At 37.2% G+C, this 16581-nt stretch overlaps 1 protein-coding gene across 2 annotated transcripts in view; it reads left to right on the top strand.

Annotated features, from left to right (window-relative positions):
• COL4A3BP (collagen, type IV, alpha 3 (Goodpasture antigen) binding protein) overlaps positions 1-16581 on the top strand; it is a 190204-nt gene that overhangs the window by 138521 nt on the left and 35102 nt on the right. For both annotated transcript variants that reach the window (XM_006873295.1, XM_006873296.1), the window contains 3 exons: positions 2894-3051; positions 9095-9187; positions 16340-16426. In XM_006873295.1, the coding sequence (XP_006873357.1) occupies positions 2894-3051; positions 9095-9187; positions 16340-16426 (338 nt within the window). The remainder of the gene's footprint in view (positions 1-2893; positions 3052-9094; positions 9188-16339; positions 16427-16581) is intronic.

The raw sequence follows: 16581 nt of genomic DNA on the forward strand, positions 1-16581 counted from the left end.
TGGACAGTGAATAAGGAAGATCGTAGAAGAATTGATGCCTTTGAGTTATGGTGTTGGAGGAGAATACTAAAAGTGCCATGGACTGCCAAAAGAACCAATAGAACTGTTTTGGAAGAAGTGCAGCCAAAGTACTCCTTGGATGCGAAGATGGCTAAACTTCGTGTCTTATACTTTGGACATATTGTCAGGAGGGAATAGTCACTGGAGAAGGATGTCATGCTGGGTAAGATGGAGGGTCAGAGAAAATGAAGAAGACCCCCAACGAGATGGATCAGCCAGGTGACATCATTGATGGCGTCAAGTGTGGCAGCAGTAGTGAGGTTGGCCCAGGATCGGACATTGTTTTGTTCTGCTGTGCATGGGGTTGCTATGAGTCGGTTCCGACTCGATGACACCTGACAACAACAACAACAATACATCAAGGAAAGGAGTTCTGGGATCCTAGTGGTTTCAAGTCGGGTTGCTATTCTCACGGACAGTAGTATCAAAACTACCAGTGGTTCCACAGGAGAAACATGAGACTTTCTGCTCCTGTAAAGATTTACAGCCTCGGAAATCCTGTACAGTGTCGTTATGAGTCGGAACTGACTCCACGGCACACTGCCACCACCACCAGCATACCTCAAGGAGCTTTGGTAGCTTAGTGGTTACAAGTTAGGCTGCTAATCTCATGATCAGGAGTGCAAAACTACCAGCAGTTCCTTGAGAGCCTGTAAAGATTTACAGCCTTGGAAACCCTATACAGGACTGCTATGAGTCTTAAACCAGCTACTCAGCACAAGCCGACACCACCACACATCAAAGAATAATTACTTGACTGAGTAACTTTTTAAAAAGCATTGGAACTGCTGTAGTCCAAGTGACAATTTCTCGTAGGGAATAATAATAATTATGACTGCTTACCATCTAACAAAGTCTTACTCTAAATGCCTGACATTGAACCATTTATTTCAGCAGTGTTTGATGTAATGCACTTCTAATACTGAAAAGGATGATTATGGAAAATTTGCAATGGAACTTAACTTGAAAATATCTCTAAAGCATATTTCTTTCTTTCTGTTTAGCATTCTTTTCTTTCTCCACTTGATACACTAATGTTGAAAATGATATAATCATTGTTATTAAAAGAAAATTATTGAAATAGCTCTGCTTTCACAGCATAATGTGTATAGATCTTGGAGCAAGATGGTTTATTTCGTACTGCTTTATTAATTATTGCTTCATTTATAATGGCTGATTCTGAATTGTTCATTGATAACCTCTGATTTGTTGTCATTGTTCTTCTTTGAATATATTTTAAGGAAAAGCTATAATGGGTTTCTAAAAATATTTTGTTAACAAATAAGCCTTTGTGAGCAAAATAATTTCATCTAATTATGCTTATTTTTTGCTGATGTTTTGAAAGAATTTGAAGTGAAATATGTGATAGTGGAATAATTTCAAATCATAAATTTTTTTAATTAGTTATTATTTATTGTGAATTGGGTGAAAGTTAACAGAGCAGATCATCAATTTTGCATTGAACAGTTCATACACATTTTGTCTCTAGTGTCATTGATTGCAGCCCGCACTATCATTTATCCCAGTTTCTCCCTGTGTTTCCCATTTCTATTCCTCATTTCCTAACTCTTCGGGGTAAATGCTATCCTTTAGATCATAAATGACTACTTACTCTAAGGAGTGCATGCATCCCAGTGATAGGGTTCCCCCTTCAAGACCTGTCTGTTGTTTGCCTGAAAATTGATGGTTGCTGGTTGTGGGAGCATGGGGGCCAGAGTTCCAGGCCTGAATGGTGACTAAGAGTAATGTGATAGGTTTTGATACCCTCTCTGCTCCCGTAAAGATTTGCAGCCTCAGATTCCTGTACAGGATCGCTATGAGTCAGAACCGACTCCACAGCACATAACCACCACCACCACCACCATATACCCTTGGAACTGACCACAGTCAAGATAGTGAAAATGTCCATTACCTTCAGATGCTTCCTGGAGCACTTTTCTAATCGCTCCCTCCTACCCTTTCCCCTGTTCTTAAGCAACCACTGATCTTATTTTTGTCACTATAGATTGGTTTGTATTTTTTTTAGAGTTCTGTATAAACGGAATCATATACTATGTGTGTTTTCTATGTGGCTTTTTTTGTTTTTTTTGGAGATTTATGTGCTGTTGCATGTATCAATAGTTGATTCCTTTTCATTGCTAAGTAGTACCCTTCGTCTATTGGTGGATATTTGGGCTCTTTCCAAAATTTGGTTATTACAAATAAGGCTGACATGAGCATTTGTGTATGAGTCTTTACATGGACATTTTGCCTTGAGTTTTTAAAGTTGAAAGTATTACTTCTTTTATAGGTTCTATTGAAATGATTTCATAATAGCTATATTATACTCTCTTATTTACATTTAATTCAAGGCTAAAATGATAAATTATAAATATAAGAGCCACATAATATGAGTGTTGGTCTTGGCCCTAAATTTAGAAATCATTTAAAAAATGTACATTACTTAGTTCAATTTGTCTTCAAATAATTTTTAAATTCTAAGTTTCTTAAAATGTAAGCTAGTTATTTCCATAAATTAGGTCCTACTGTAAGCCTCCAGAATGTTACCGTTAAAGCATTATGCCTCCTTCCACTTGATTCACTGGGTGCAACACTACAAATCAATTTCAGGAAACAGAATCCAGATAAAAGGATTTTAAGGATGTATGCTGCAATAGCTTCTTTGCTCACAGAGCATTGATGGGAGATTTTTAAATGTTTGTCCACTGGAGATAAATTGTAGTCCAGAACCTTCTCTGATTTGCTTGTTTTCAAAAGCACTTTTTAATCTTGCATTTTGATGAGGAATTATACTTCTTTTGAAAGCTTTTCAGTGAGTAACTTTCTTTTTCAGTATTTCCTCATGTAACACCGAAAGGGATTAATGGTATAGACTTTAAAGGGGAAGCAATAACTTTTAAAGCAACAACTGCTGGAATCCTTGCTACACTTTCTCACTGTATTGAACTAATGGTAAAACGTGAGGACAGCTGGCAAAAGAGACTGGATAAGGTAAGAGTCGTTTTTTTCCCCTTGTAAAAATATTCAGACTTTAAGTTTTATATATTAATTGAAAGATTTAAAACAAATTAACTTCTTAGAGAAAAATGTATCAGGATAGAAGAAATAGCAAGAGGTTTACTTCTGCAATCTTGTGGACTTCATAGACTCATTTGCCTGATAAGATTGACCATTTGTTTATTCAGTCACTGCAAAATAAACTTTCTTGTTAGGAATTAAATATTATGAAAAGTTTATGTTATTAATAATACCTTGGAACTTAAGTGATGAACAATTTAACATTACCCACCTTTAGTGTATGGTATATGAAACTGTTTAAGTTGTATGAACTAACTTATATACAAGTTTATTAAATTAAACATTCGTTACGTTCATGTTGTTGTTGATAAGTGCCATCTAGTCTCTGCTGACTCATGGTGGCCCTGTATAGGGTTTTTGAGGAGCAGCTGGTGGATTTGAACTTCTGACTGTACAGTAAGCATTCCAGTGCTTATTCTGTAGCGCCATACCAGAACATTCATAGACATGTATTTTTCGAGATCATGTGATGTAATTGAACATTTACAGTGTTGTTCTATTACAATATTATTGTCTTGTTCTTCTTGTTAACTGCTGTCGAGTTGGTTCCAACCATAGGGTTTCCAAGTAGCGTCTGGTGTGTTTGAACCTTGTGGTTGAAACCAACGTTTTGGTCATAATGTGCCGTGGAGTCGGTTCGGACTCATAGCGACCCTGTACAGGGTTTCCAAGGCGTAAATCTTTACAGGAGTAGAAAGCCTCATCTTTCTCCCACGGAACAGCTGGTAGCTTCGAACTGCTAACCTTAAGGTTCGCAGCCCGATTTGTATCCACTACACTACCAGAGCTCCTTATGTTTGGCTTAGGTGTACATTCTTCAACTTTTGGTTAAATTGGAACAGTGATTACAATATGAATCTTTAGTGTATCTGTTTTACGTTGTTGTGTGCCGTCAAGTCAGTTATGACTCATAGCGACGCTCTATAGAGTTTCTGAGGCTATAAATCTTTATGGTAGCAGAAAGCCTTATCTTTCTCTAGAATAGCAGCTGGTGGATTTGAACTGATCTTGCAGTTACAGCCCAACTATGCCAGCAGGGTGTGAAGTATGCCTAACTAAATTTGTTTAGGAGGAAAACTTCTGTTTACTTCAGTAAAATTGTTAAAACTGAAAAATACCTTAGAGATCTAGTTCTACTTCAACCCCACCGTTTTATGCAAAAAGGAGTGAAGGCCTAGACACTGGTCCAAAGGTACCCAATTAGCAGATGATATTTCAGCTCTGGATAATATGTCAGATATCAGTCACAATTTTATTATTCATCAGTAAGTCATTGCTTCCATCATTCGTCTGTCAGTTTGTCATACTGTGGTGGCTTGCGTGTTGCTGTGATTCTAGAAACTATTCCACCAGTATTTTAAATACCAGCAGAGTCACCCACGATGGACTGGTTTCAGCTGAGCTTCCAGAGAAAGACAGACTAGGAAGAAGGGGACATGGACTACTTTAGAATATTTAGTCACTGAAAAAACCTTATGAATAGCAGTAGAACACTGTCAGCACTAGAATATTGAATATTGAAACATGATGAAGAACACTAGAATGTTGTCACATATAGTACTGGAAGATGAGTTCCTCAAAATGCAAGGCACTCAAAATGAAACTGGGGAAGAGCTTTCTCCTCAAAAGTAGAGCTGACCGTAATGGCGAACATGGAGTAAATCCCTTTGTACCTTCATTTGCTAATGGGGCACAACTCAAAATAAGAGAAGAAGTTGTAAGCATCCATTAAAACTTGGAGCATAGGATGTATGAAGTGTGACTCTAGGAAAATTGGAAGTTATTAAAAATGAAATGGCACGCATAAGCATCAATGTCCCTAGGCATTAGTGAGCTGAAATGGACTGGTATTGGCCATTTTGAATCTGACAACCACATGGTTTACTATGACAAGAAAGACAAATTGCATTCATCATCAAAAAAGAACATATCAAAATCTGTCTTGAAGTGCAATGGTGTCTCTGATAGGATAATACCCATATGTCTACAAGGAAGACCAGTTAGTACCACAATTATTCAAATTTATGCACCAACCACTAAAGCCAGTAATGATGAAATGGAAGAATTCTACCAACTTCTTCAATCAAGATGTACTGATGATTACTGGTACTTGGAATGCAAAAATTCGAAACAAAGAGGAAGGATCAGTAGTTGGAGAATATGGCCTTGGTGGTAGAAATGATGCTGGAGATCTCATGATAGAATTTTGCAAGACCAGTGATTTCTTCATTGCAAATACCTTTTAAAATAGCATAAAAGACTATACATGTGACCTTACCAGATGGAATACGCACAAGTCAAATTGATTACTTTTGTTGGAAGAGACCGTGGAAAATCTCCATCAGTCAAAACAAGGCCAGAGACAGACTGTGGAACAGACTGTTAGTTGCTCATGTGCAGATTCAGGCTGAAGCTGAAGCAAATTAAAACAAGTCCCCAGGATCCAAAATATGACCTGGACTATATCCCACCTGAATTTAGACATCATCTGAAGACCAGATTTGAAGCATCAGATACCAAAGGCCAAAAGAGTTGTGCCGTGATCCAAGCCTTGACTTGCAGTATTGAAATATTCTATGGTCAAAATATGAATGATGCAGAAAACATCAAAAGCTATGGTCAAAATTGCAAAGAATCCATATTCCAGAACACTTAATTGTGCTCATGAGGAACCTGTTTGTAGACTAAGAGGCAGGCGGCTGTTAGATCACAACAGGGAAACACTGAATGTTTTAAACTTAGGGAAGGTTTGCAATAGGGTTGTATCCTTTCGCTGTATTTATTCAGTTTTTATGAGAAACAATCCGAGAATCTGGATTATATGAAGAAAAACGTGGCGTCAGGATTGGAGGAAGACTCATTAACAATCTGCGATATGCAGATGATACAACCTGAAGAGGACTGAAAATGCTTACTGAAGAAGATCAAAGACCATAGCCTTCGGTATGTATTGCATCTAAATGTAAAGAAAACAAAAATCCTTACCACTGAACCAATAAACAGCCTTCTTTCAATGGAGAAAAGATTGAAGTTGTCAAGGACTTCATTCGTCTTGGATCAACCATTAACACTCATGGAAACAGAAGTCAAGAAATCAAACGATGTGTATTGTATTAGGCAAATCTGCTGCACAAGACCTTTTGAAAGTGTTAAAGAGAAAGATTTCAGTTTGAGGACTAAGGTGCACCTGACCCAAGTCATGGTATTTTCAATAACCTCATATACATGTGAAAGCTAGACAGCAAATAAGAAAGACCATAGAAGAATTGATGCTTTTGAGTTATGGTGTTGGAGAAGAATATTGAAAGTGCCATAGGCTGCCAAAAGAATAAACATCTTTTTTGGAAGAAGTGCAGCCAGAATGCTCCTTGGAGGCCAGGATGGCCAAACTTTGTCTCTCATACTTCGGACATATTGTCAGGAGGGACCAGTCACTGGAGAAGGATATCATATTTGGTAAGGTAGAGGGTCAGAGAAAAAGAGGAAGACCCCCAGCAAAATGGATTGGCAAAGTGGCAGCATCAACGGGCTCAAGTGTGGCAACAATTGTGAGGTTGTCCCTGGACCGGGCAGTGTTTCATTTTGTTGTGCATAAGGTCACTATGAGTCAGTACCGACTCGATGGCACCTAACATCAACAACAAAGTGGTATGCATCCCTCTGATCACACTCAGGTCACTCTATAGAACTTTTGTAGCACCCCAGAGATAATCTTATACATTAGTTTTGCTTTTTCTTGAACGCGTTATGGAGTTCTAGTGTTGTACTGGACTGCTAACTGCAAGGTTGGCAGTTCAAACCCACCGGCTGCTCCTTGGAAACCCTATACTGGGTTGCTGTGAATCAGAATCCATTCAGTGGCACTTAACCAACCAATCAACCAAATATGATATGGAAGCACAATGAATCTACACAATAAGCACTGGACTGCGGGCCACAAGGTCAGCGTTTTGAGTCTACCATCTGCTCTACAGAAGAAAGATAAGCTTTTCTGCTTCCGCAAAGATGTGCAGTTTCAGAAACCCTATACAGGGTTACTATGAGTTGGAACTGACTCAACAATACTTAACAGTAATAACAAACAGACATAAATGAGTCATACACTATATATACTCTTGTGTTTGGGTTTGGTTTCCCTCAACAATGAGTGAGAAAAAATGCAGGTTGTTAAGTTTAGTAGTAGTTAATCATTTATTATTGCTGTGTACTGTTTCATTTATGATTTTACTGCGTTCTCTGCATCCATTTTCCTATTGATGGCCCTTTAAATTGTTTTCATTTTTTGGGTATTCTGAATACAGCTGTGTGAGCATTATTGTACCATCTCTTTGGATAGACAGAAGTACTCATTTCTGTTTGGTGTAGTCCTAGAAGCAGAATTGCTGATTCATAGGGTAAATGCTAAGCTTAAATGGACACTACAAAATGTTTTGTAAAGTGGTTACATCAGTTTCTGTTCCCAGCATCAATAGATAGGAATTCCAGTTGTTTTAAACCTTTGACAGTACTTGGTATTGCTAGTGATTTTGTTTGTTTTCATAATTGCAGTCATCCTAGTGGATCTGTAGTACCATTTTCTCATTAGTTCATAAAAATCAATAGATTTTTTTATTAGTTCATAAAACTCAGTAGACTCTAGATCTTAAGAATGTATTGGTTTATATTAGCTTTAATTCTGACAGAAGGTATTTGGAAATTTTGTGTGTGTCTATGTTTTTTTAGTCTCTTTTTAACATTCATTAGTTCCACCTATTAATTGAATCCTTTCTTCTGAGTACCCATTCCTTCACTTTTTTCTTCATAGCAAAATTAAACTCTTACTGGAAAAAAATACATTGTATTTTTACAAAAATATATTGTAGGCATTTCTCTGGGACTAATTAAGGCATATTTGTTGTTGTTCAGTTCCGTGGAGTCAGTTCCAATTAATAGTAACCCTGCACAGAGTTTCCAAGGCTGTAAATCTTTACGGGAGCAAAAAGCCTCATCTTTCTCCCGCAGAACAGCTGGTAGTTTCAAACTGCCGACCGTAAGTTTAGCAGACCGATTCGTAACCACTACGCTACCAGAGCTCCTTAACCACTTATAATTATGTAATCCATTTAAAGATGAGTGCAGTGGCTCTGTAAAATAAGCACTGGACTGAGAACCACCAGGTTGGTGGAACAAGCCCACCAGCTCTCCACAGGAGAACGATAAGACTTTCTGCTTCCACAAAAATGTACAGCCTCAGAAACCCTATAAAACATCATTATGAATCAGAACTGAACTGACAGCACTTAACAACAACAATCTATTTAAAAACATAATCTACCTATAAAGGTGATCTTGTTGTTAGGTTCCATGAAGTGAGTTCTGACTCATAGTGACCAAATGCATAACAGAAGGAAACACTGTCGTGTTCTGCGCCATCCTTACAGTCATTGCTATTTTGATTCTATTGTCATTGCCACTTTGCCAGTCCATCTCATTGAGGATTTTCCTCTTAGTGATTTTAGTGGTGATTTAAATGGTAATTTAGGGTTTATATAATTTAGGGTTTAATATAGCTAAGGAGCTCTGGTAGCGTAGTGGTTACGAATCGGGCTGCGAACCACAAGGTCAGCAGTTTGAAACTACCAGCTGCTCCGTGGGAGAAAGATGAGGCTTTCTGCTCCCGTAAAGATTTACAGCCTCGGAAACCCTGTTCAGGGTCACTATGGGTCAGAACCGACTTGAAGGCACTTCCCAGCACAACAACAACATAGCTTGGCGAAACATATTTTCTTAGGTAGACTAATGCTCTTATTTTCATATCAGTGGAGTTTTTTGTTTTGTTTTGTTTTGTTTTGTTTTTATAGTCAAAGTATACAGTTTCAGTGAAAGGCAGAGGAAATCCATTTAAGACTTCATTGCAATTAAAAATGCCTACTTTCAAAATGATAAATTTTTCACTTGATTTTTTGTTGTTAAATAGGAAATGGAGAAGAGAAGAAGAGCAGAAGACGAATGCACAAATGCCATGACAGAACTTAAGAAAAAATCCCACTTTGGAGGACCAGACTATGAGGTATTAACTGTATTTTTTGATACTAGAAAGAGAATTGCATATGCAATATTTATTATAGGAGTGGCTAATGTTTAAATAATAATATTGTAGCCTTTAAGTATTCTAAATATAAATGTAATCATGTATATATGTGTGTGTGTGTGTGTATCCAATTCTTACTCATTCTGACGCATGGTGACCCATGTGCATTGGAATAGAACAGTGCTCCATTGAGTTTACAATGGCTGAAATTTCAGAAATAGATCACCAGGGTTTTCTTCCAAAGTGCCTCTGGGTGGACTCAATCATTGAACTTTCCCGGAGTGTTTATTTGTCTCTAAGTATACAAGGGTAAGTAAAAAAGTTCCAGCTCATGTATGTTTGGGTATATTCCGAATCAGTGGATGGCTAAAGACAAGTTCTCTCAGTAATACACATGTCTAAGGAGGGTGCCTTAAAATAAAATAAAATAAAAAAACAGTCCAGTGAAAAAAGTGGCTTCCAAAGGAATCTACTGAGCCAGTAATATCCAAGACAGAAAGGGCAGCTCAGAAGATTATGGCAATTGTCTTTAGAATTCCAAGTGGGTAATCTTGATAGATTTTCTCTAAGGGTGATCATGGAGGCTTAGTATTCTATAGGAATTTAGAGAAAATTAAAAACTGCCTTGATGAGAATAAAGACAAGAAAGTTAATGACAAGGAATTTTCTTTTGTCAACAACAATGCACCTTATTTTTTTAGGATAGCAAGGACTGTCCTCTGAGAACTTTGTTAAGATACCTTACTCTAATGACCCTACAAGTCCTCATCTTGCCCCCCTTTAGACTACTATTTGATAACTCCCAATTTTCCTAGTTTCATACTTCGTACATTCCATGTTCTGATTATTAACGGATGTTTACAGTTCTTTCTCCTCATTTTGAGTTGTGCTTCATCAGCAAATGAAGGTCCCAAAAAATACTCCATTTGCATCATCATGGTTAACTCTACTTTGAAGAGGCAGCTCTTCTCCAGTCGTATTTTGAGTGCCTTCCAACCTGAGGGGCTCATCTTCCAGCACTGAATCTGACAGTATTCTGGTTCTTAAGCTGGTTAATCATGTTTCAGTATTCAGTTCTTAAGCTAACAGTGTTCCACTGCTATTCATAAAGTTTTCAGAAACTAAAAATTCGGAAGTAGTCTGTCTCTTCTTCTTCCTAGTCTGTCTTCATCTGGAAGCTCATTTGAAACCTTTCCACTCTGGGTGACCCTGCTGATATTTAAAATACCCATGGCATAACTTCCAGATTCACAGCAACACGCAGGCCACCACAGTACAACAAAGTACAGCCACAACCACAGTATATATACCACAGTACAACCACAGCCAACAAGCATACAAGCATATGTTTTTTAGAAAGTTTTTATTTAGTCTCAGGATCTTTTTTTTTTTTTTTTTAAGACCAAATCCTGAAATATTTATTTGAAAATTGTAACAGGAGATGAAACATGGTTTTACCAGTATGATCCTGAAAACAAAGTACAGTCAAAGCAATGGTTTATTTGTTTGTCTGTTTCCAGTCAAAGTAAAAGCAGATTGGCCAAGAGCAAAGGTCCTGGCAGTAGTTTTTTGGGATGCTCAAGGTACTTTGGTTGTTGGCTTTCTGGAAGACCATCAGGATCATTGTTAATGTTAGCTTCTTAATCTGTTTTTTGTTTGTTTGTTTGCTTTTCCAAAGCAATTTTTGTAGAATAATCCAAGTATTTACTATTGATAGATTTTAGTGTGTGCTTTTATCAGGTGTTTATTAGGTGGAATTTCATCCATAGCATAGTATGGGCCTTCATATTTGAAAATGTCTAAAATCAACTGTTTCTTTTTTTGTTTCCTAGTTAAGCAATTAATAATATCTCCTTCCACACATATCCCACCACTCATCTGTCAGTTTGCTATACTGTGGTGGCTTGCATGTTGCTGTGATTCTGGAAGCTATACCACAGGTATTTTAAATACCAACAGGGTCACCCACAGTGGACAGGTTTCAGATGAGTTTCCAGACTAAGACAGTCTAGGAAGAAGGAGAGATGCACTACTTCTGAATATTTAGTCACTAAAAACTGTATGAATAGCAGTGGAACACTGTCAGCATCAGAACATTGAATATTGAAACATAATGAAGTGCTCCAGAATATTGTCAGATTTGGTGCCAGAAATTGAGCCTCTCAGGATGGGGGAGGCACACAAAATAGGACTGGGGAACATCTGCCTCCTCAAAAGTGAAGTTGACCGTGATGATGCAAATGGAGTAAAGTTTTAGTACCTTCATTTCCTGATGGGACACAACTCAAAATGAGGAGAAATAACTGCAGACATCCATTAATAATTGGAACATGGATTGTATGAAGTATGAATCTATGAAAATTGGAAGCTATCAAAAATGAAGTGAAACGCATAAACATAGATAATCCTAGGCATTAGTGAGCTGAAATTGACTGGTATTGGTCATTTTGAATCTGACAGTCACATGGATTACTATATCAGAATGACAAATTGAAGAGGAATGGTGTCACATTTGTCATCAGTAGAACTGTTCCACTCTTCTTGACTCTGCCAGTTAGAACTATGTGCATTCTGACGTCTTTGGTCATGGTAGTCCCGTTTTCCTCATAACATTGTTATGTGCTGTGAAAGGTTGAAAATTTGAGTGTGTAGTGATAATAAATTGTGAATTAGTAGGAGTTGGATCAACTATCAACATTCATGGAAGCAGCAGTCAAGAAATCAAACGACGTATTGCATTAGGCAAATCTGCTGCACAAGACCTTTTTGAAGTGTTGAAGAGCAAAGATGTCACTTTGAGGAATAAGGTGCACCTGACCCAAGCCATAGTATGTTCATTAACCTCATATGCATGTGAAAGCTGGACAGTGAATAAGGAAGACCATAGAAGAATTGATGCCTTTGAATTGTGGTATTGGAAGAGACTGTTGAAAGTGCCATGGGCTGCCAAAAGAACCAATAGATCCATTTTGGAAGAAGTGCAGCCAGAGTGCTCCTTGGATGCCAAGATGGCCAGACTTCATCTCTCATACTTCAGACATATTGTCAGGAGGGACCAGTTGCTAGAGAAGGATATCATGTTTGGTAAGGTGGAGGGTCAAAGGAAAAGAGGAAGACCCCCAATGAGATGGATTGGTCAGGTGACAGCTTCAGTGGACTCCAAACGTGGCAGTGTTAGTGAGGTTGGCCCAGGATCGGGCAGTGTTTCGTTCTGCTGTGAATAAGGTTGCTATGGATTGGTACCGACTTGATGGCACCTAACAACATATTCAGATGTATACAACCTTGTTTACTGAAAGTGGAGAGGATTTAAAATAACTTATTGATGAAGATCAAAGACCATAACCTTTGATATGGGTTGTACCTCTATGTAAAGAGAACAAAAATGCTCCCAATGTATCAATAACTAACATCAAGATAAATGGAGAAAAGATTGATGTTATCTGAAACTTCATTTTGTTTGGTTCAACCATCAACACTTTGGAAGCAACAATCAAGTCAAATGACATGTTAGGCAAAGATGTCAGTTTGAGGACTAAGGTGTACCTGACCCAAACTGTATTTTCTTTTTTCATGTTTACTCGTGCTTTATTATCTATACAGAGGCTTTTGACTGAGTGGATCATAACAAACTATGGATAGCATTCTAAAGAATGGGTAGTACACTACACTTATCTTTGCTCATGGGGATTCTGTACGTAGATGATGAGGCAGTTCTTAGAATGAACAAGGAGACACCAAATGGTTTAAAACCATATATGCTAACCAAATCATTTTACTCCAGAAATCTGAAAGAATTAATTTCTATTTTTTGAACACCCCCAAATTGTAGTAATTTACTCTGCTGTTGAGTTGATTAAAACTCATAGCGTAGTGACCCTGAAAGACAGAGTAGAACTGCTCTTTAGGGCAGTTTATGGAAGCACACTGCCTCATCTTTCTCTTGTGGAGTAGCTCATCGGTTAGCAGCACAGTGCTTAACCCAATATGCCAATAGTTTTGATAAATTTATAGGACATACATTGCACTGGCTCTGTTCTAATTTATATGAGTGAACTTCAGAATACTATGTACATACTACACTGCCAGTCATGAGTACTTTAACTGTAGCATAAGAACTAGATCACATGGTCAGTTTGAGGCAAAAGGCCACTGGTTCAAATCTACCAGTCATAACCAACTTGACAGCACTTAACAACAACAAGAGGCATATAAGGACACTGCCTCAGAGACCTACCTGAATTGGTAATGGGGAACATGATCTAGTTAACAAAAGGCAATTATAATAATTTATGTTATTTACTATTTTTAACCCAGGTTAAGGAGATTTAGTCAGGGATGGCTTTCCAAAGAAACTGGCATGTTAGGTAACACTTTAAGAATGAAAGCAGTAATAGACCCTGACTAAATAAATCGCCTAGAAACCATTCTTGCTCTAGAAGCTGAGAAAGAAAACATTCCTAGGCTGGAGGCACAAGAAGACATGGTTCATCCTGGGAATTGAAAGTACTTTGCTGTGGAGGAAATGATAAGAGTTACAAAGGTCAGAAAAAACCAATTCAGATCCTGGGGCTTTGAGTTAGAAGCAAGAAAGGAAAGTTTTCAGATTGACAAATGAGAAAAATCACTCTCACTTCCTGCTATGAAGAGAATGGATTGTGACTGAGGTCTTGGATACTTTTTCAGTACGACAGGTGAGAGTAAAAGATGGCTTAAATTAGGATAAAGACAGTAGGAATAAAGAAGTGTAAGCAAATTGAAGTATATGGTGATTGAATGAGGGAGAAAGAAAGATTAAGGTCAAGAAGAGTTCTGAGTTCTGTTTTAGATTGCTGTGGATAGGGACAAGCAGTGGGTTTGGAGGACAGGTATAAATTACAAATTTAGTTTTAGACATGTTGCATATGCAGCATTGAAATGAGATCACCACTGAACTGCTCACCTTAAGATCAGTGGTTTAAACCCATCAGCCGCTCTTCAGAAATACTGTAACGGATTGCTGTGAGTTGGAACCAACTCAATGACACTTAACAAGGGAAGAGAATTCTAGGATAGTCTTTAATGTAAGACATATGTAAAGTAAAAGGTTTAAGTCCTTTTTAATGTAAGAAAATTTTATTCCAGTTGTATTAGTTCTTTTCCTTCAGAGTTGGCATCAAAGGAAAAATATGCCTGTTGTTTGCCTGCTTCATTTGGCAAAGAGGGATATTTTTAATGCTTTAAGTTTCCAATTAATAGACTGGTGTGACACTGCAGTATAATTAACTGGATTACAAGGTCAGTTTGAACTGCAAGGTCGGTTCAGTCCCACCAGCTGCTCCTTGGAAACCCTGTACAGGGTCACTTGAGTCAGAACCAACTCAACGACATCCACCAGCAACAACTACAAGACTCCAAAGTTACTCCATAAGTATCAAGAGACACATGTCCTAAAGCACTGTAGGCTGAATGAATGTTACTATTTTTAATATAGTATTATCAGTAGAGTTAAAATCATTAGGAAATATATTTTAATTAGAGTAGATTTTATATATTTAAAGCTTTTCAGAAACTGGTTCCAAAGATATACTGCTATCGTGTAATTGCCTTTAAAATATTTTTATTTTATAAATGGCATCTTGTAGAGGGGAAACCTCCGGGGTGTTGTAAATGTTTTTTCCTTACGATTCATCTAGTTGATAGATGAGTATATGCACTTGTAATTAACTGAGATATGTATTCACTTTTTTGTATGTACGTTGTGTTTGAGTGAAAAGTTGGTTGGTTTTATTTGTTTTTTTTTTTTAGTGAGTTATAAGGGAGTCCTCATAATTCTAAAAGATTTAGAGTGAGTACATTGAAACAAGGTGTGTCATATGCCTATGTCAAATGATAGGAACACTACACCATAATTCCTCTCACCCTTCCAGTGCAGTCCTTGGTTGTTATATTAGTGGGGGAAGAAGGGGGCTAGATGGTTTTTAATGAACTTGTGATAATTTGGGATTATCATTCTAACTAAAATTTCCAGATAGACTAGCGATTATTCATGTGTCTTATTTTGTATATTTATTTAAATTTAGGCAACCATAATCCAAGCCTCCACTTTTACCTTAATATAAAGCTGTTCTACTGATTTCTCTTGGTTCATCGCAGCAGGAACATGCTTGTTGGATTCCATTTCGCTGTTATTGTTCCTTAAACTTTTATTTTCTGAAACAGCTGAGATTGCATGCGTTTTCCTGAACTCTACCCAGAACCAAGTGAAGTATAATTTCTGAGTATGAGTACCTGGGTGCTTTCACTTTAACAAGTTCCTTAGGCAGTTCCCTTGGTTACTGAGAACCACTGCTTTATGCCATGGACGCAGGCTTTTACTTATCAACTTTTCTTTGCATTGAAATAATTCTCCTTGCTTAGAAGTTCCCTTTCTCAACTCCTGTCTGTACTTCTTACTAGTTGTAGCGCATCTGTAATTCTATCCTTATCTTAATCTTCGAGTAGATAGTGAGTGGCCTCTCTAACATAGACATTAACAAACTTTTTCTGTAAAGCGTCTGTAAATATTTTACATTTTGTGGATTATGACTATTGTAGGCTTTGCAGACCATATGGACTCTTATCTAATTACTCAACTCTATCCCAAAGCAGTCAAAGATAACATATAAACAAATAAGGTTGGTTGTGTTCCAATAAAACTGTATCTACAGACAGGGGTAGGTTACTTTAATCTTTCCACATGTCAGGAATGTTAGTTTTTAAATGTTTTTTTTTTCTTAACCACTTAAAATGAAACTCATCTCACAGACCATACAAAAACAATGGACCATAGTTTGGTTCACCAACTCCTGTTATAGGCTATCACCCTAACATAATGCCAGTCATTAACAGTAAATATGTAAGTACTGAAGGAGTTAATTGTAACAAATTATTTTTCAGAAAACATACTTTACTCATTATAATACTTTGTGGTAATATTCCCTAACGTACTGACTAGTTTATAACCATGTGCTCAGTAAAGATTTGAGTCAATTTTCAGCTTTCTTTTAGAGTTAATGCCAGGGTTATCAGTGCTTTCTGTTTTTGTTTTGTTTTGTTTTGTTTTAAAATCAAATGTTTGTGTGTTTTTTTTTTTTCTATGTGTTTGAATAGGAAGGTCCAAATAGTCTGATTAATGAAGAAGAGTTCTTTGATGCTGTTGAAGCTGCACTTGACAGACAAGATAAAATAGAAGAACAGGTATATCTGTTATTAAAAATTCTAAACTGAAATTCATTTTAACATCATAGGCATTTCATTATATATGTTATCTCAGATAAACCGAATTTAAAAATTGTAAGCCCTAATAACCTACAAAGTTCAATTGTGCCTACATTGAATCACAAATAAATATA

The sequence above is a fragment of the Chrysochloris asiatica genome, unplaced genomic scaffold, assembly GCF_000296735.1.
Source record: "Chrysochloris asiatica unplaced genomic scaffold, ChrAsi1.0 scaffold00234, whole genome shotgun sequence".
Classification (NCBI taxonomy): Eukaryota; Metazoa; Chordata; class Mammalia; order Afrosoricida; family Chrysochloridae; genus Chrysochloris; species Chrysochloris asiatica.